Here is a 20,042-nt window from a genome sequence, read left to right as displayed (position 1 = left end):
TCGTTTTATTTTTGTACAAAAAGTCGGGCTTAAATCGGGCTTAATTCGAAATCAACGTCCAATTTGGATTATGCCGTGTGATTTTTATCGAATTCCATAAGATTTTCGTTTTTTGCAGATTTTGACAAAAGTGGGAAGGGTATAAGCCTTCCCACTTTTCCATTTTTGGCCCAATTTCAAATTTCGCTTAAAATACATGATTTCTATTCAGAATTGAATAATAATCACGGAAATCAAGTTTTATTTTTCTATTGGTCTTAAAGCTTTTGAACGAAACGTTAAAAAACAAAAAATAGAGTTGGTGCGCTAACTACACTTCGTTTTCGTTTATTTTTTAAACGGCTGGTTACGAGGTTAATTAGAGAACAAGAGTTGCTCCTAAGACAATGGATCAAACGGGGTTCCGTATGTAGCAAATCCACTTTTAATTCTACAAACTCAAAAACTATAAGGTCAACGCAAATTCACGTTTTGTGACCTTTGATCCTCGTTCAATTTCAAATCTAAATGCATCTAGGTTTTGAAAAAAAGAGAAGTACGCCATTTTCACGTAAAAGTAGGGTTTATTCTTATTGGCCATAATCCATGACTAGTTAATTCACGAACAAAGAAATATTTACAATATGTAATAATGTATTCAGATCGAATGCGCATTTTGACAACACAAATCACGAAAGGTTAAGTTATTCTACAAAAAACAGGTTGAATAGTGAAAATGGAATCAAACAGCAGATCTTACTTGGAACTTTCACGAATAAACCAAAACGAATCATACCGCGCTCCTCGCAAAAACCAACATGGATTAATTTATACAGTCCCCATAATACGTTCAAAAACGAACCCAATTAATTTAGATATTTAGCGGTAATAATAGCGAGGACCCTGACGTTGGGGCTGATAAGTGTTTAACGAAATTTGCGATTGGTTGGAGAAGTCATTACTGGTAGAGGGCGCATCTGCCTCGAAGTAGATATTGTTGGATGACTAATTAAAACGAAGGAAAATAATCATAAACTTTGAATCATGTACAGATTCCATGAATATCACTTTAAACTCACAAATGCAGACGAGCGACTACGTGGTCTAGGCACTTGGAATGGACGTGCAATGGGTGCATCACTTTCGGTGGCGCTCTCTTCGCTCGTCTCCATCACTTGCAAAGCTGGCGGGGGATTTGAAGGTGGCGGAGGCGGTGCACTTCTCTTACCATAACTACGGTACGACAATGCGACCCAAAGCGAAAGAGCATGTTAAAATAAAAGAGAAGCCCGTGAATGCAGTGCTTTTTTGTGTGTTAAACGAAAAACAGATTTTTACCTGATAACTGAACCACAAGTTGACCGAGACCCGTAAAACTGACCCACTAAAGGTAAAGTGGGCGCCATACTAGCTCGGCTGATGCTGTTCATTGTTCCGACCGCATAAGCTGGCGATATCAACGCTAAGTGCGGATTCACATTGACCGGATCGGGTGGCTATCGGACATAACGTACACACAGATACACATAAAATACAAAAATAAGCAACGAGCGAAGCTAAAAAAGAAACACCAAGTTAATCGTGATGGAGATGAAGTCATTAATAAAGCAATCGTCTAAGTTTGCGTCAAGCGTCAGAGGGGGCGGATTCCTGGGCGTCTACTCACTCTAGGGGCGGATTTCTTCTTGCGGCTTATTTTGCGAGCCAATTCCTGAAGATTGGTGATCATCTGACTGGCAGTAGACGTGACCAGGCCGACGGGTAAAGAAGCCGCTTGGCGTACGGGAACTTTATTTCGAGGAGGGATCGGCGGAGGAGACAGCGTTGGGCGAACCAGCGAAGGAGCTGGGTTTGGTTGTATAGTCGAAGGGGTTGGATAGAAGTAAGGAGGAGGCATGGGTGTCTGTATGTTGATTGTCAACACGTCCATCAATCATGAAGTGATAGTAAATGGAAGATACACTAATTTTTCACTGCCATTTGACTTACCGCATACAGATTGTGGGCGGATGCCATGGCTTCCGCGTATTGCGCCCATCGGATGCGGTCCTGCATCATGGCTGGGAATGGCATTGTCTTCAGCTGTTCCATGTAGGCACTTCGATCGACCATTTTCTCTTGGTTCTGTCGCCACCGGCGACTCCACATACACAGCAATACCAAGGTCAAGACGATAATAATGACAGCGGCTACCGATGCGCCAATGGCCACGCCCAAGACTTCACCATCAAGTTCACACGTCTGCCCTTTGTAGTTTCCTTGGCACCTGGAATGAAGAAACAAACAACACTATTAAAATTCAATTCACTGCACCTAAGGGCAATTGAATTATTTTTTACGAGCAAGTTTTCCTGCCATTCTCAATTCGACATTCCCCTCTATTATTGCAGTAAGTCTCGCGTACAGGAATTGCACTGACGTCCAGATTGGAATGGGTCATTTGGATATGGATCAGAGAATCCTGGTCGACATTGACATGAGAAACTGCCTTGGTTATTGATGCACTCCGCATTGTCACTGCAATCGTTCAGTTCTGGAGCACCACATTCATTCAGATCTGGATAGATTTCATATTGAAATAATTTAGGACAGGTAGCAATATGAAAAACAAAGAAATGTAACAATTACCCAGAATAGCCGGAATTGGATTTGTGAGTCCTTCAATCCACAATCTGCTGATGCCTAGATTGTTATTTCGTTGCTGGATTACGTAAGACAGCTGCTTTTGCAAAGTCGGTCGAACAGTGACGCTTTGTGTTTCTGGGGTCGAATCCAAGAAAACAGAAGCATTGACAATGATTTTGTTGCCAATGGCATAAAACTTATTGACAGACGACGAAACAAAGTGGGACGACAGCGGTGCCATTTCCATCAAGGAACTTATCTGTGAGTGAATTTTAAAAGCAATCGATCCATTGGAATTAAATACATCAATTTTAGTAGAAACGACAAACGAGATATCTTTACGGCTTTATTTGCTTCCCATTGCAATTGCTGGTAGTCAGGGCTAGTGGGATCGGCATAATTAGACGACCAGGATAGCCTCTGATTATCCAATCGGTCTAATCTAATTGAAACCAAGAGTCCGGTCAAAGCTATCATAAAAATCAAGAAATACATTAGTGACATTTCCAAACAAACAAGCTTTTTTCGTTTCACCTTTGCAAATATCGCTAGACTTCTTCCGGCCAAAACCAGGTTTGCAAGTGCAAGCTGATCCGTCTTCTTCAACCTGGCACGATTCGTTTGGTTCCAAACAGGCATTAGGGTCGCCGACTATGCAGGCATCGATTCGACTATTTTACGTGAAAACGTGATTCATCAATAAGCAGTCTTGCTTTTTGCTTGTTTTTATTATTACTGTACTATGCAATCATAACAGACCTGAGTGGAGTTGTTGATGGTCTTCTAACGAGCGAAGCAGTGGGTCGGTTAATCACAACTGGTGCTGCTGGTTTCGGATAGCTGGGCCTCGCTGCTGGAGCTGGCATCGTGTAACTGGGCCTGGACGCTGGTGCTGGTCGTGCTTGTTCAACAGGACTGTCCGGGTAAGCGTAACCGTACCCGTTATTACTGTTTATCTGTGAATATGTGCAATCGTATCCAAATATTTTTATGTCAAAACGTCACATGGATCGGTTGAAAGGAATTGATCAATTCACAATACCGGTGCTGGTTTCGGCATGGCGGTCGGTTGAACCACCGGTTCGGCTGCTTCCACTGTTTCCGTCGGAAATAGGTTAAAGTACGTTTTTCGACCATCGATTGAAACGTATTCGTCAGTCTCTGTGGAGGAAGGCTCCTGCAATCCACCCCGGACATTGTCAATGTGGACTGGAATGACGTAAGGTCTTGCGCTATTGATGGGCGGCGAAGAGCCACCGAAATTCTGCGCAGCGGTCACCACCAGTTCGAATGTATCTCCATAACTTCCTTGAGGTTGGATGTTGTCGCTTGTAATAACGTCAATCTCTCCATAGCCATTAGCTGGAGCCAAATATTCATCATGGAAGACTTGTCCTGGACGACCGGATGGGAGCGGAGGCGTGTAGCTACTACTGTCGGGTAAATGCGGAACACTTGGGGCCGTTCCGGCTTCCAGTTGTGGCACAGTCGATGGAGCAGGAGACCAATTTTGAAGGATAGACAACGAGGAAGAGATTTCACTGGCGTAGGGTATTACGGGCAATGATGAGGTCGAAACGGCTGGAACAATAGAAGGGATATCCAATGGGATAAGGCTGCTGGAGGAGACTCCATCTTCGATAGACGATTGCAATATGGCATCGACTGAACTGGTGAACTGGTGAACCGGAATGGCCGTTGATTCCGGTAACGGTATACTTGTTGTCGTTGTTGTAGTGGGAACTACGCTCACCGGATGATGTCGGACACTGGAATTTTCCGGGAAGTAGTTGGTCAAAGTTGTTTCGCTTTTAGACGGGATGGAACTCTTCGATAAGTTTTTCTATCACATGAACGACGGGGGGTGGACTCGAACTTGTTTGAACGGTCGAGTTCTCCGTTACGAAAGCGGAAGGGCTAGGTTCCGATAAGATGGGGTTCGCAGGAGGCCACGGACGATTTGGTGAAACGGGCGGAACCAGTTGAATTGGAAGTGGAATTCCAGAGGTGAAGGGAAGCCCTTGAACGTTCTGCCCGGTCTGGGGCAGTTTGGGTGGATAGATCGGTGGCCTTAACGGCACACCAAAGGGCAACATCTGACCGGGTCTACCAGCTGAATTACCCAACTCCAGCGGAATGGCCTCAAAGGGCACTTGAGAGATTCGTGGTGGTGCACGATTGTTAATTCGCGTCGAATGCGGGGCCAGCATTTGTGGTCTCAAAAGGGTGGTGCCTGAAGGATTGCCGGAGGTGACCGATGGGGCCTCAGTGGCACCGTTGGCCGCGTGAAGGTTGACTTTACCTCCAAGCAAGTGAACGATGCCTGAGATGATGTCCTGGACATCCGGTTTGGCTTTACGTCCTTTCTTGACGCCTTCACCGGATGGCATGCCTCTCGTACCTGAAACGGGCACCATCATACCAGAAGTGGTTCCTGGAGTGGCAAAGAAAATAAAAAGGGGGAAATGAAATTGTTATTGCCGTTGTAATGTTTTCCCCGTAGATAAGTGCGACTTGTTTTTTTTTTTATGGACACAATTGCACCAATTTCATTTGGATGGGGTGGAAATTAAGGGGCCTTACCTAATGGAATGGAAAATTGGCTTTTGGATTGGCGCGTATTGGATAGTTGGTTGTCATCCGACTGGAATCTCCATGTTGTTGGTAAGGCTCCGCCAGACTGAACCGGAAGTTGTTTGTTGTCATCAGGGAAATGAACGACGGCAGAACGTTCATCTCGTGCCAGCAGAAATTTGTCGTTTTCTCCTTGTCTTTCTCCTAAAAACATAGCAAAAACAAAAGGGAATTATTAATACGGAAATTCCTGCATATTGACGGTTAGTTAGAAAAGGAAGAGAACCGGAAAAAAAAAACAAAAATAAAAAATTTCAAGTGTTGTAATTTGACTTTAATGTCAATAGTAACGTAGAAAGAAAGGAGGAAAAAGCGCAGTCCAATCACACCACAAAGCCAAGGTGATTCAGAATACCACAACGATTGTCGTTTCAAATAAATTTAAATGGCTGACGCTGAGGGTAACGACAGAAAACGAAAAAAATGAAAAAAAAAGAAAACAATTTTGCATTTCAAGCGTCAGGTCCTAAACTAAGCGAAAATTGTAACATTATACAGAAGCTTATACAGACGAAGGAGTATTGTGTTCAAATGAATTCAGAATGTGTCATCTGCTTACTGAGTTGACAATGAATCCAGCTGTCTCTGAGTCGGCAACTTTTCTATTGTCTTTTATTTTTTTTTTTGTCAATGAATCAGTAAAAAAAAAAAAAAATCATTGTTCTCTATTCTAGGAGTTTCGTTCTCCTTTTTGCATCGTCGTCGTTGAATAGATAACAAAAGAAACTTCAGCGCTTTGCTGGTCTGTAATTTAATTAGAATCTCAGTTATAGATATGCTGATCGAAAAGCCCGAATTGAAAGTTCGTCTACTACGGAAGGAGAAGTCATTGGCCCTAGTTCGTAGTTAACAACAAGCTCTTCATAACAAGCTAACAAAGAGCCTCGTATATAGCTTTGTAGCTGGAAACCAACAAAAAAGGAAACATTGTTATTCGTTCCTCTCGAACGACGGAGAATAGGAAATGGAAAAAAAACAAAACAAAATGAAATGAAAATACAAAGGGAAAAGTTAGAAAGCCGGAGGTGTAACAACTTCCGCCGTACATCCGCCGTGGGTTGTATCGGTTAAAACCCCATTACACAAGCAAGCCGGCAACAACAATAACACCACAGCCATCAAGTTCTTTTCCATTTTCTCCGCGACGGGCGTGCGTCGGGACCAAATAAACGAGTGGCTTTGCTCTCAACGATAAAGCCAGAAAATCACTTTTTAAGATCTACTCCCGACCCAATAGATTTTTCTTTTCCCTGACTTTGGCAGCAACGCGATGGTGTTAAGAAGAAAACGGAAAATATGCGGAGAAAATGAAGGAGCAGCAGCTAGGTCAATACTAACTTTCACCCGGAACTCTGTTTGACTAATGTTAAAGGCAAGTCTTTCAAGGATATAGTTATTGCATCAACACGAGAGAAAGCCAGGAGAGATATACAACCGTTTGACGACCCGCTTTCTAACGAGGCGCTCACATTATACGAAACGTGAATGCGTTCTTCACGAAGATCAAATCAAATCAAAATTCCGTTATACTTTTATAAAGCAAAGGAAAAACAAAAATAGATGTTTACTACTGTCTTGACCGATAGAGCACCTAATTCCTTTGTAACGGAGATCACAACTCTATATTCCTAGCGGTCAACAACGACCGATAGCTTCCAGCAAATCGATGGATTGATTATATACACAAAAGGGAGACGAAAAGCTGACACAGCTAGACTCCAAAAAAGACGGTGAAAATGCCGAATGAATATACTGCGTGGTGGATGAGAAATTATTTCGGACAGGTCACGGTTACGATTTAACAGTCGCCGCTTAAAGGGACCGAAACGTCGTTCCTGAAGCGTATAGACACGGCAAAAAGCCTTTTCGCTCTATTGGACCTCAGCCTGAACCCGTTCGCCGGTTGCTGGTGATGAAAATAGATATATTGTGATTACGTGTACGATAGTCGGTTTGAGCTCCCGCTATAGGGCATCAGAGGTCGAGTACTCACGCACATTTCTCACTAGCAGAAGTGAGGAAGGGGGCAGAGACTGACAATTTGAAGTGCAATACAAGAATGGGAAGGAAAAAAAAAAAACGTGGCCTTACGGTACATATTGCAAGCCTCGCCGGATGTCATGCTAAAATCGTCTTATTCGGACGGTTTCACAAGATCCTACCTTAGTCCAGTCAGCACCGCTCGACTGGACAAGCACCCAATTTCTCACGCCTTTGTCTATTGACCGAGTCACGCAATGCCACGGATAGAAAATTAATGAAATCTCGATAAAAAAAAAAAAAGGGTTGGATTCCGTTGGTTTTCGTGGAAATCTGACGCGCGCGTTGAGCACAATCGGGTAACACTCCTAAAATTATTTTATTTGTTTTCGGGTTTGTTTTTTTTAAATCAGCAACTCGCGCACTCTGTGTGTTCTTCTTATAATCGGATTCGCCTGCTATGGACGACCGCGTGTCGACAATGTTACAGTTGTGACCTGATTACGCGCCATGAAACGCGATTGCAATTAATTCATGTATACTAGGGTACGTCACAAAATCGTAAAAAAGAAGCTCCATTTCTTTCTTTGTCCAGTTTTTATGTCCTTTTCACGAAAGGAATTTGTTTTATGTAAGAAGGAACGACTGTAGTTCAGGGAGGCTGGCCAGGTGCAAGATTCCAGTCACGGATGTAGGTGAGAGACATAAATCTTGGTGAAACTATAGTAACCCGGAAACGTGGCGGAAGAGAAAGTTCCCGACCAAACCGAATACCAGACGAGATCTACTACCACGTTTCTTGTACAATACTAACTATTCGAATTTCTAGGGGAAAAAAAAAAAAACTAAACAAAGAAAGACGCACTACACGAAAAGATTAAACGAGTTTCGACCAGACTCTCTCTTACAAACAGACAGGTAAGGAGAAAAAACATGGCGGCACAGCCAGTCGAGAGGTAAGAGTACCGTTAGCCCAACGGGGCATTCTTCCTTCTTATTCTTCCCTTTTCTTCATTTTCTCCTTTTTTTTTTTTTTCTACTTCATTCCAAAAAATCTCTCCCTCTTTTATTTTTCTCCGTTTCCCTCTCTTTCTCCTTCTCTTCGTGTTTGTGTTCGAGAATGGAGTGAAGGTCGGATGGTGCCCTCTCCGGCTCTTCTTTTTTCCTCCCCTGAAACACGCATGACTCGAGGCACTAGGCAAAAGTATTTCAACTATGGGTCAACACGATTCGACTCCCTCCCGTTGAAATGTTCTCACTCATCATCACCATTCCCGTTAAAAAAAAAAAAATGAGGTAAAAAAAAAATACAACACTAATGATCATTCTAACAGAAGTACGTTCGTGATTATGCACAGTGTTTGTGTGCGATAGTGTGTGAAAGAAACGGATAAATCAAGCAGATTCTTACGTGGTGGAAGAGACTGGCGATAATAAGCAAATCAATGATGAAAGGAAAATAAATAAATAAATAACATAAACAAAATGGAGCTTACTGTTAGTGTCCTGAAGACTTGTAAGGGAAGGATGAATCACCGCCAGCAGCAGCAGGAGGAAGAAGTGGGACGTCGAACGCGGCCTCATTTTGCTCTTTGGGCTAGTCGTTTCGTTAAATTTGATGACTGTGTATCTGTTCTGTTTTTTTTCTCTTCTCCTCTCGTCTGCCTTATTTGCTATTGTTGTTGTTTCTTATTGTTGACTGTCGATGCTGGAACACCAAGTATGCACTCAAGCGACTTATATGATTAAAGTCACAGGTACACTGGGAATAAACAAATCTGCCCTCTTTCGAAACGAATTGATGTAACAGTTATCACTCAACTCTAGACAATCTCCATCCGCTCGAGGAAGGAACACACTCACACACTTCAGGCACACACACACACGTATGTTGCGGCTGGATTAAATTTTTAATAATTCAATCGTTTTCGCTTCCGAAGAGGCATTTCGCTATTGTTCCGCTTCCTCGAACGACCGTGTCAGTCAAACGGGATCGAAGACTAAAGTGAATCGAGAGAACGCACACGTATCGAAATGTCGATGAATGATGAAATGGAAAACTTCCACCGTCTTTTGTTTTTTTTTTGGTTTTTTTTTTCCCAACGGGAACGAACGGTTGCCGCGATGCGCAGGTGAACCCGCGAGGCGACTGACTGAAGAATTGAGGCCAAAAGCGGGGCTCTATCAACAGTTCTCTTTCAAGCCGTCTGTAGTGTAGTGTAACACACACCTGGGAGCCGGTGCCCCGCTAAGGTAAAGAAGAAATAGAAAATGCACAGGGAAAAAGAAACTACAGGACAACTGAGTTACTAGTTCTCACCGATAGTTGGCGTAACTGTTTCCTCCGGGCGGTCAGGTTTGGAAGACGACCCGCCCCCTTCCGGGTCCATCAGGTGAGAGAGGTTACTTCAGTTCCAACATGCCAAAAAGCGGAATGTCTTTTGCTCTCGCGGCACTTTCCAAAAGAATCCCATTGGAGAAAGGGTATCCGGTCTTCATTTGAAACGTCTGTAGAGTGCATCATTAGATGGCGCATATAAAGGCCAATACGATATTACCTATATGGGCGTGGTAGACGGAAATTTCTTATGCGGTTCTCTAGGTTATCTCCATTTTCTCCCGTTGCATATGACTGCGTGTATTTTTTGGTTTTTGTTTCACGCGTGACGTGGTATGAAGGATAGGAGTGCATTGCTTTCAATCGTCCCAGTGGTATTGATTGATCTCGGATGTGCTGGTATCTTCGGTGGCACACGCTGCAGATGGAGAAATTTAACATGTACAGTAGTCATATACACACTACTGCATACAGACATTGCATTCAATATGTATGTATACAAACAGCGGATGTACAGTACATACTCACGTCGAGCGGAACGAAATGCGCCGGGCACGAGCGTATTGATTCGGCCGGAATGACGTCACGGAACTTTCACTCGATCCCTCCTCCTTTTGAAGCGTTTTTGATGACAAATGCACACTCCAAAGTGCTCAGCAGGATTGGCTTACGCCTGTCGATGACAGGATCCATTCATTTTCACTCGATCCGTAAAAGAGTTCCTCTAGTTTCTCCTTTTCATTTTGATTGCTGTCATTAAAACCCGTTGCGGAATGGCACCGTCATACGGTTCGACATCTTTTTTAGCCGCAAACGCCAGACCAGGTTGAAAAGGTGTTATCGTAAAAAAAAAAAAAAGGAAAAGGTTGCCCCAACTCTTGTTTGTTTTATCGTCATCAAAAAGGCCACAGTCCTGATAACGGTAAAATCAACTTATCTTTCTGCCTAGCCATGCAAGAAAACGAACTGTGGCCATCACTTAGGGCGGCAAGAAACAACAAAATTCCTAAAGAAAATTTAAAGTGAAACGATGCATCAGTCTAGAAGAGTTCTTAACGAGTTTCTAGAACACAGCTCATTGCACCAAGGGTTGTTAGAGGAAAACAAAAACAGAAGACAAAATAAAATAAAAAAAACAAAAAAACAAAAAAAAACAAAACAAGTTGGGCAAGGCAACAACCACTGACGTACAGACAAGCATTAGGACGAAGGTTGCCTGGTCCACCGGTGCAAAGGCAAAGTTTTGACACGCAAGCGCGATGGGCACGTAACGATGGGGGGTCGAAGTAGTTGCAATGGCAGGGACAGTTGTTCATTGTTTGTTGCCTGCAGTGCGTCAGTGGTCGGCTAACGCGACGCCATCGTCTTGTTCTATTGTGCCCAACTCTGTGCTGAGTAAGCAAACAGAAAACGCAAAGTGTGTGCGTTGTGTGTCAGTGCTCACTTCTGCGTGCCCGTTTGGTTGTGGAGTACATCCATTTGAGTGCCAACCTATGCCAACAGTCTAGCAGACACAAAATGGTTGATGCTGTTGCCCAACAAACCGTGTAGCAAGATCGATCCTGCAGCGTTAGCTCCAATCGTTGGATGTTGTGTTTCTCTTCTTCTCGTGTATACGTCCATATCTTACCCACTTCAACAGCACAATCTGCTCCTGAATTTAAAAATAAAAAAATCAATCCAGGAAAACTTGCTTGCACTAGCTCAATAGAAAACAAAAGTTCTAAAAGAGAGAGAAAAAGGGGAAAAAAAAAAAAGAAACAAAACAAACATGACGAACACGGAAGAAACACTGGCTGAAGTAACGCTGGAGGAAGAAGTTCAGGCTTTGAACACGCAGCCTTCCGGGCGCGTGCCTCGACACATAGACGACACGGCCGATACGGTGCTATCCGAGTTTCACGAGAGAGCCATCAGCGAGGTACGTATATAAAATCAGATTTGATTCGCTACAAAAGCTCTGTTATTGCTTTGCATCATGAATTCTTTCTGTTTTAATGGCCAGTGCGCAATCGGACGATTCCACGGCATATTGCTGGCCGCCTTGCGGAATGGGATTGGCAGCCGACACGGCCGAGCTCTTGGTGCTGGGTTTCGTTTTACCGAGTGCCGAGGTGGATTTCTGCATCAGTCAAACCGAAAAACGGATTCTTGGTTAGTAAGGCGCAGTTAATATTAAGCATTATTCACTGAAAGATGAAAAAGGGAGAGGGCCGATTTATTGATGTCCATAATCCATATGAACGTATAAGAAATTGACAACAAACAGACGATCGATGTTTCATGACCTGAATTCAATTGCCTTTTAGTTGGCGAACATTTTTCTCTGCATCGCCTGTTTGTGTGACATTTTCAGGGCACAAGAGGAAACCAAGTCAACAAAAAATGATGAACGTCAAGTTTGTGTAACGGGATTAATGTTACGTTATTGCCGATCAATTGAATAACGAAATCGATCAATAATGTGAGGGATAGGCAGATTAATTGCTATTTAGTCTCACCGTAAGGACCTGCCACCTGCTCTAATTGATTTTTAAAAAAATGTTATGTTTTGCATCAGGCGTTGTGACGTACACGGGCCTTGCGACGGGCGCGCTATTGTGGGGATGCATGGCGGATCGGGTCGGACGGAGGAGAACACTTTTAACGGCCATGACGCTGGCAGCAATTTTCGACTTGATGGCCGCTCTTATGCCCACTTTTGGCACCTTCCTCACCGCCCGTCTACTCGGCGGAATTGGGTAATTCTCGTCTCCTTTCGTTCCCATTAAATCATCCATTTGTGATAAAGAGGCGCGAAGAGATTGGAAAATGAAAGAGTTGCTACGACAGAAAGGACGAAATGGGTCTCCGTTATCACAATAGTGATTGGATCCGGCACTAGGAAAAGAGGACAATAAGGAACACATGGAAAGTGTTTTTTTTTGGAATTAGGTTTCAAGCTTTTTTTGTCTTCTTCTTCTTCTTCTTGCCTTACTACGGAAATGACGCCAATTGAAATATTGTTATCGCTAAGAGTGCCGAATATCGATTATTTCCTTATTCAATTTTCCTCCGTTTTTGTTTTTCGGTCGTCTAAGAAAAATGTTTTCCCCCAACGAGCTCGTTTTACCCAACCATATTTATCTTGCCGCGTTTTGTAAAAGCCTCTAGAGGCAATCCATTCGACTTATCGCGGTTGTAATCAACAAAACAAATAGACCGGGCAGAGGCCGAATAACCAATAGACCAATACATAAACAGCCAACAAGCAAAAGGCTCCTTCTCCCACCTCATTCGTACCTCCCTTGCGCTTTTTCACTCTATCTCGTTGGGAGCTTTTCTTTCAGCCCCTCTTCTTAACACGGGAGAGTTACGCTTTTGGCTCGCATCCAGCTATCACGCCGCCCCACCAGTGTCCCGTTCTTCTTTTCCTTTTGTTGGCGTGTTTGTCCTCGGCAATCCACTCTGACGTCCCGATTCTCAGAGCGAAATTGGAGGAAGAAAGTTTTTTTTTCATGTCGATTCCTATCGAAAGACGAAGACGGACGATGATAACGACATTCGATTGAATCCGTCCCTTTTCCTACATCTATGGTCGTAGCTGCTTTTCTTTTAAATCTACCAACCAAATGATCTTTGGCCTCTTTTTTTTTATTATCGACAAACACGCGATGAGAAGGGAAGGAAAGCGAAAATTTTGGCGACAGGCTAGTGTGGATTACGGAAAGTCAGCGGACTTGGGAAACGGGCCAACATGTCAGGAGGAGGAAAGGGGGGGGGGGGAATGATAAAGGAATCAGACTATTGAAGGGTTATAATTGAATGGTACCTCGGTGCCGGCCGGTGGTGCGGATAAAGACCGGATGACATCCAACCCCGGGCCCCATTCCAGCAAGTGCACTATCGCACCGTCATCCCTGCTGCGGCTGCCAGTCGCCCTCGTAAACAGCTTAGGCTAATACGATGTGAACGATCTCGGCTATTATTCTCTTACATATACTGTTATGATTTATTCTATTATTACCTCAACGTGTCATTCAAGCTGACTCCAGATTGGCTGCGCTTGTCCAGTTAAAGAATGTGATATAAATCCGTTAGAAGATGAGCATCTCCCCCCCCCCCCTTTTTTTCTTCTTCCATTATGTCATAACTTAACGGAGCATTTAGAACTGATTCTTCCATTCGTCCATCATTCTTCTCTTTATTGTGCATTAATATTCCAGACTGGGCGGTTCGCTGCCCATACTCATCGCTTACTTCAGTGAATTCATCCCGCGGCCGCAAAGAGTCAAGTTCTTGAGCGGGCTCCTCGCTTGCTGGGCCTTTGGAGGCATTTATGTCGCCCTCATGGCTTGGGCCATCCTGCCCAAAACAGGTCAGAATCCAGTTCTGTTTGTCTGTTTCGTTGCGCAGAACTATAGGCATCGAGAGGAAAGTTAATTGATTGGCCACAGAAAGAGTCATTTGCATCGTGGCTCTTGCAAACTCGATTAAAATGCAAATCCTCGAAATTGAGGGCTTATTTTTTTTTTTACCATAGAATCTATTAGAAAGCCGGCAGAAATGAGCTTGGTATATGCAATGAAGGGTTACCTGTAATACGCCCAAGCCTTGATGAGAAATTGGGTTGGCCGCAATCCACTGTAAGTTGTAGAAACATATACGCACGTTACCGGGATGATGTGGGTGGGTGAAACCGTTGGAAATCTGAAAACAAAAGAACAAAAAAAAGAATCGTATTTGAAACCAGCAATAGGAGGATGCTGCTTATGAGGTCATGCAACCAATAATGAAAATCAGGCAAAAACAATTGAACGGAAGACAGCAGGTATCGATTGCTGATGCGAAGTACCACCTGAGAACTGGGTCACGGTCTTTGGGTTTGCATGCGGCAAAATATCGATACGTTTCCAACAAATTTCCTTACGCTGTTCGTGATTTGTGTCTACATGTGTGTTTTTAGGTGTGATGGTGGTGCTGGATGGGCAAGAACATTTTAGCGCTTGGCACATTTTCTTGATTGTTTGCGCCATTCCCACGCCGCTGGCCGTCATTGGGCTACTGGCGCTGCCCGAGTCACCGCGCATTCTACTGCAAATTGGGCATGAAAGCGAGGCACTCGTCATTTACCAAGTACGTAATGAATGTGTCATTCCTGATGGTTCCATAAACTCAAGCGAAATCTACGTTCATGTAGCTATTTCGTATGTAGCTAGTTCATGGAGCAATGACTATAAATAAGACGTGCAAATGAAGTTCGTGTACGAGCAGAAGTGCCTATGGATGACGAGATAACAGTGCGGGTCCCAGACCACGCAGTAAAATTTGAGTTGAATCGCTTGTTATCTGTAGTTGACGACCAGACAGGACATTGAAGCATCCTATATTTTAGTCAAAAAGTCCCAGTCGCTTTTAACCACAATAATATCTATGGCACACGCTTTCTTATTTGCTGATCAGCTGTTGTTAACTGAGCATCTGGTGTATGCGTATCAAAAATACGACGACTGATTACCCCCGTTTTCTTTTTCTTTTACGTGTTCAACAGAGAATATTTCAAAAGAATCATCCCAAGCTGACTGTGGATGAATACAAGGTCTCCGAAACAGATCTGCCATCGTCTCAGAAACACAAACTTAGGAGAGAAAATAGCCAAGACAAGGACCAGGCTAGGCCTCATCCGACGACCGTCAGACAGAAATCTATTCTTTCGGTTCTGTCCTACACGTTGGCCAATGTAATTGCATTCATTTAATCCGATTGTTTCTTCCAGAGTCCCCGGGATCCTCCCATAATAAGAGGCGGCTTATAAATTTGACATTAACCTAATTCCCAAATAAGCCATCTGTAAAGCAATTTATTATCTAGATTACGGCGCGCCATTTCTTTCTGGGATTCATCTGATCCAATAGTTGGCTACCCGCCAACTATTATTTATCTTAACGCAATTTGAGAAAGATTTCTTGTTTAATTTTAATTGCTTTTCCCTTTTCTTCTTTAATTTTCTTTTAACTTGAAAACTGTAGCAATCTGTAAACGAAAAACCAAAAATACTTTCACGCTACTAGTTTGTGCGGTTTTTTACGAATGCATGCATATCAAACATTAGAGGAAAACCCAAATTCAAATCTCTTTTAATCAAAACCTCAGCCCCCCCCCCCCACCATGACGAGTTTTCTTTTTTTTTTCCATTGGATAGCAATTTTTGAATTCAACTAATTCTCTCCGCACGATTTCGTTGAATGTCAATTCTTGCTTTTCCTGGTCCGCAGTCATAAGTGAACAAAAAAATCGACGACTTCACCTGATTGAAGCGAAAAATCGTGACTGGGTTCTTACGGTTTCTTGTTGTACATTTTTGCTACAGTTTGGATCGCTCATCTCGAAAATTTTTGCTGCTAATCACAGACGAGCCACGCTTCCGCTCCTCGTCACTTGGATTTTCGCTTCGTTTGGGTAAATTCGAAAATTGCTCTTATTGTATGGTCAATTAATCGAAAATCGTTTGAAAATATTATCGTAGGTACTACGGACTGTCTCTTTGGTTCCCGGAATATGTAAAATATCTAAAGGGACAAGACTTTAAACTCAAATCTTCGACGTTGACCAACGTTAGCTACGCGGACGTCCAATTCAATCAGTCAATGGAGAACGTGATCTACGTCAACGGTCGTTTCACCAACGTTCGTTTCGAAAACTTAATCCTCAATCACGTTGTTTTCGATTCGTGCTACTTCGATCGTGTTTCGTTCATCAAAATCAAATCTAGCCGGTCCCTGTTCCGCAACTCCACTATTTTAAAGTCAACCTTCGTCGACACGGATTTCTTTCCCTATCGCTTCGAGAGTTGCACCATGGAGGGCACTACGTTTGACAGCATGGATGCGTTCTGTGCCCTCGACTTCGACTACAACATTCATCTGGGAGAAGTCTTCCTCGAACATTTAATAGGCGAGGTCGCACTCATTCCTGGCCTTGTCTTGGCTGCCGTCCTCATGGATCGATTTGGACGCTCCAGGCTTATCAGTATAAAGCCACATTTTTACAACAGTCAATTCAACACTTTTTAAGCTGACTACTTATGTTCTACAAATAGGTCTATCCCTCCTAACGTGTAGTTTGTTAACACTTACGTTAGCGGCTGTTAAATCTCCAGAGGCTGTCATTGCAGTCGAAGCAGCCTTCAATGCCGTTTTCGCTGTCGGATTGGCTTCACTGACGGTGGCCTCTACAGAGACATGCCCCACATCTATCAGGCATGCCTTAAGCTCTTGCAAATACCTAAGTACGCAAATGTATGACATAACTTGTTTTGTTTGTTTAAAGAGCGACTGGTTGGGGATTGATAAACACCTTAAGCCGTGGCGCCGGACTTGCAGGACTCTTCGTCTACGATTCAATGCTCGAGTGCACGGTGCTGGCTTCTTGCTTCGTGACGTCCGGCGTGATGTTGACGTCGGCCGTGGTCAGTCTTCTGATCGTTGAAACGCGTCACACACTCCTTTAATGCAATTGAGAAGAAAACCGATCTCACTCATTCAAGTTCCTCTTCTCATGGCTTGGACCCAGCCGATCAGCACGTGCCATCCTCAAATCCAAAACTTACTGTTGAAATGTCAAATACGATCATGTGTTGACTCTCCTCATTGCTCCCCTTATACGTCTTTAGACCACTACATTTGGAATGTTGTTTTTTTCTCTCTCTCAATTTATGGGAAATGTTTTTATGTGCTGCTGTTGCCTCTTCTTTTTCGTTTTTTTTTCTCTTGTTTTTAGTGTATAATCAAGATCGGTTTAAAGGTGCACCAGCTGCGCTCACTCTGGTTGGATTTTACCAACAGCGTTGCTGGGCACGACTTCTTACGAATCGTCCGCTGGAACGGTGACAATTTGAAGCAGGAGGAATTTTATCAGATGAAAAGGCTGACATTTAATTAAGCCATGTTACGTTTTCCTCCTTAAGTTGAAACTCTTCAACAGCTCGTCTAAAACCAAAAGGTAAACGCCCTGGTCAGCATGGACTGCTCAATCCAAAAAGAGAAAAATAGAAAACACGATACCCGTGTAAAAAGAATTAAACAAAAATAATAATAACGAAAAAGGATGACGTGTGACTCGTCAAATGCTCGTTTCATGTACCACAATGAACATTGATATGAATAAAAATTGGAAAATTGAATTGCAATCTATTAGTTTTGTTTTCATGTCATTTCCAATCCAGCCGCGGGTAGCGAGAAAAAAAAAAAAAAACCTGGAGATACAAGAAGAGAAAGGAGAGAAAGAGCGGTAAATTGCTGAAAGAAGGATGGCACCCGCGGGATGACGTTTTTTTGGGGAGCAGTATCAAAGTGCAAAGGGAATTCATTATAATAGGCTCTAATATCGATCAGTACGTTGATTTTGGTCGCAAATGGCAAGTAGGATCGCGTAGGAGCACTCAATAGAAACATACCGCAAATCAAAGCTCTCGATTCCCACACCTGCATCTTATCAATCAAAGAGCAGGAAAAGAAAACTACAGAGAACCAAAGTTCTCTGCAAAACGCCAAGAAAGCCCTCAGTATCAGTATCAACGGAAGAATCAATTAAGCTAGCATAAACTATAGAACAAAGTCCCTTGAATATTTGCCTCCCTTTCCCCTCTGTGCTCTCGTTGCTGACAGTTGACTCGCCCACAGAGAAGGAGGGAAAGAAAGAGAAATTACAACCAGAAACAATTCATTCACCTTTTTCTTTCCTTACAGCTGGACTTACACACCCTGACTTCTGACTTAACATTTCCTTTATCTAGTCGTCGTTGGAAAGGGCATTAAATTTGTTGCCCAAGTGGAGATGAGGACCCTCGTGCCCTGGAACAACGGCGTTGCGATTAGAATGGGATCGACTGGGTTTAGCTTCGGTAAAGCCACGCTCCGTCTGTTCAAATCTGGAAAAAGGTATAGATCATATAAAATAAGAGAAGTACATTACAGATGGAAGCTTTTTTAACTATACTTCTTGAGTTTCAAGTTGTTCTGCTCAATGGCCACAGCTGCTGACAATGTAGGGAAAAATTCTTGGTTATTCAAGTCTGGTGCACCCTTCTCTTTTTTTCCTGAACAAAGAAAATTTTTAATTATAAACCATATTTTTTCAAATGTTAAAATTCAATTTCTAACCAATTCGTGATCTTGATGCAGATGCAGAGCTGCTTGAGCTACCTCCTGCAGGCTGGTTTCGCTTACTTGGTGGTATATAAACACCTCCAGCTGTATTTGGAGTAGGAATTTCCACAACTGCCTCTTTAACTTTAACTGCAATAAAATAATTTATTTTTGTTATCACAGATGTTCAAAAAAGTTGAGGTTACAACGGGACTTAATGCAGGCAACTGACCATTTGTAGTTGGCTGAGCATTGATCTTGTTCCAAGGTCCCGCAGGTTCCTTTTTAATAACTTCACCCTCTTCATTCAGCTCTGTTTCACCAGATTCATCACCAAAGTCATCTTCAGAATCCTGGATTTGCAACTTCTGGATCTTAAGACCAGAATAATCACGTTCCTTCTCTTGTTCAAATTCACCCCATTCTTCTTCTTCAGCTTCTACAGTTGGTTTGCTTTGAACAGGGGCAGCCTCTGAGTCTCCAGATTCATGTACAATTTCTTCTTTTTTCGGCCTTTCGACTGGTGGTTTCCTGGGAACACCGGTCGGAACGGCTGCCACGTCTTCTCCCTGGTGGAACTTAGATGAAGTCAACAGCTCACTAGCCGTGAACTTCTTGACTTTAGATTTCTTCTTGTCTTTCTTGGCAAAAAAATCATCTAGATCGGCCATTGTGGCGGACGTCAACAATCAGTGTTCAAATGGCAAGACAAAAATAGGTCACACTTAAGGAAGAGAACGTTGAGACATATGTTACATGCACATGCTGACAGCCATTGCAGAATGAACTGCTCTGTATAGAGGGCGATATACTCTTTGAGAATTCCTTCTTCCAGATGATATATATTTATATTCGAATAATATAAACGGCTTTACGGGTGTAACAATTTAAAGTTTAATATCTGTTTGTAGCCAAAGTTTTACCATTTCATTAAATACTTGAGTTTTTTTATAATAAATTCTGGTTGAGAAGTGTCCATCTGTGAGTGCCATCTGGTCACAGTAATAAGAAGGTTTTTCCTCATTCAAGAAGGAAAAACGTAAAATAATCGAAATCCAATAAGAAATTCTCTAGAAATAAAAAAATATATAATTTTTTACAAGATTTAAAATGCATTCTCTGTTTTTTATCAATGTCTTCTGCGAGACCACGATGTCATTTAACTTTAACTAACTTTTTGAATGGGAATTACGACCAGGTGGCGTGGCGCCGTGGCCTGCCTCCCTGGCAATTTTCATAGAAAAACTAAAATACGTTACGATACACGTGTTTAACAGAAAGAGCAGTAGAATAAAATACACGAGAAATTAAAATATCATATTTATTCAGCCACTCAAAATACATAGTTTGTTTTTGCTATT

At 42.8% G+C, this 20,042-nt stretch overlaps 3 protein-coding genes across 3 annotated transcripts; 1 reads left to right on the top strand and 2 right to left on the bottom strand.

Annotated features, from left to right (window-relative positions):
- Window positions 1-615: 615 nt before the first annotated feature.
- Window positions 616-9,706, bottom strand: LOC116930608. The gene is given in 15 exon segments (XM_045179342.1): window positions 616-984; window positions 1,059-1,212; window positions 1,318-1,475; window positions 1,969-2,245; window positions 2,319-2,374; window positions 2,376-2,536; window positions 2,608-2,863; window positions 2,947-3,074; window positions 3,139-3,275; window positions 3,364-3,560; window positions 3,647-4,447; window positions 4,449-5,038; window positions 5,188-5,382; window positions 8,715-9,466; window positions 9,539-9,706. Coding segments are annotated over 14 exon segments (3,324 nt in total). The 5' UTR covers window positions 8,803-9,466; window positions 9,539-9,706; the 3' UTR covers window positions 616-858.
- Window positions 9,707-10,050: 344 nt separating this feature from the next.
- On the top strand, window positions 10,051-17,717 carry LOC116930622 (synaptic vesicle glycoprotein 2A). Its single transcript, XM_032938004.2, is given in 11 exon segments — window positions 10,051-11,477; window positions 11,562-11,600; window positions 11,602-11,710; window positions 12,117-12,297; window positions 13,762-13,913; window positions 14,502-14,671; window positions 15,087-15,275; window positions 15,906-15,994; window positions 16,062-16,564; window positions 16,635-16,794; window positions 16,865-17,717. Coding segments are annotated over 11 exon segments (1,923 nt in total). The 5' UTR covers window positions 10,051-11,327; the 3' UTR covers window positions 17,046-17,717.
- LOC116930650 (protein CDV3 homolog) lies at window positions 17,705-19,480 on the bottom strand. The gene is made up of 4 exons (XM_032938047.2): window positions 18,914-19,480; window positions 18,697-18,831; window positions 18,533-18,632; window positions 17,705-18,464 (listed from the first exon to the last, which is right to left on the bottom strand). Exons 1-4 carry the CDS (start codon window positions 19,350-19,352, stop codon window positions 18,326-18,328), a joined length of 813 nt encoding a protein of 270 aa, XP_032793938.1. The 5' UTR covers window positions 19,353-19,480; the 3' UTR covers window positions 17,705-18,325.
- Window positions 19,481-20,042: the final 562 nt, after the last annotated feature.

The sequence above is a fragment of the Daphnia magna genome, linkage group LG9 (genome assembly GCF_020631705.1).
Source record: "Daphnia magna isolate NIES linkage group LG9, ASM2063170v1.1, whole genome shotgun sequence".
Taxonomy (NCBI): domain Eukaryota; kingdom Metazoa; phylum Arthropoda; class Branchiopoda; order Diplostraca; family Daphniidae; genus Daphnia; species Daphnia magna.
The sequence above is the reverse complement of the archived record's forward strand: the minus strand, read 5'-3'. Positions and strand labels throughout refer to the sequence as shown.

What these genes read in the sequence shown, in the direction of transcription:
- LOC116930650 (XM_032938047.2), bottom strand. Translation starts at nt 19,352, where the DNA reads ATGGCCGATCTAGATGATTTTTTTGCCAAGAAAGACAAGAAGAAATCT. An exon ending in TGCTCAGCCAACTACAAATG is followed by an intron (nt 18,832 to 18,913) that starts GTCAGTTGCCTG and finishes ATTTTATTGCAG; the next exon opens with TTAAAGTTAAAGAGGCAGTT. An exon ending in AACAACTTGAAACTCAAGAA is followed by an intron (nt 18,465 to 18,532) that starts GTATAGTTAAAA and finishes ACCTTTTTCCAG; the next exon opens with ATTTGAACAGACGGAGCGTG.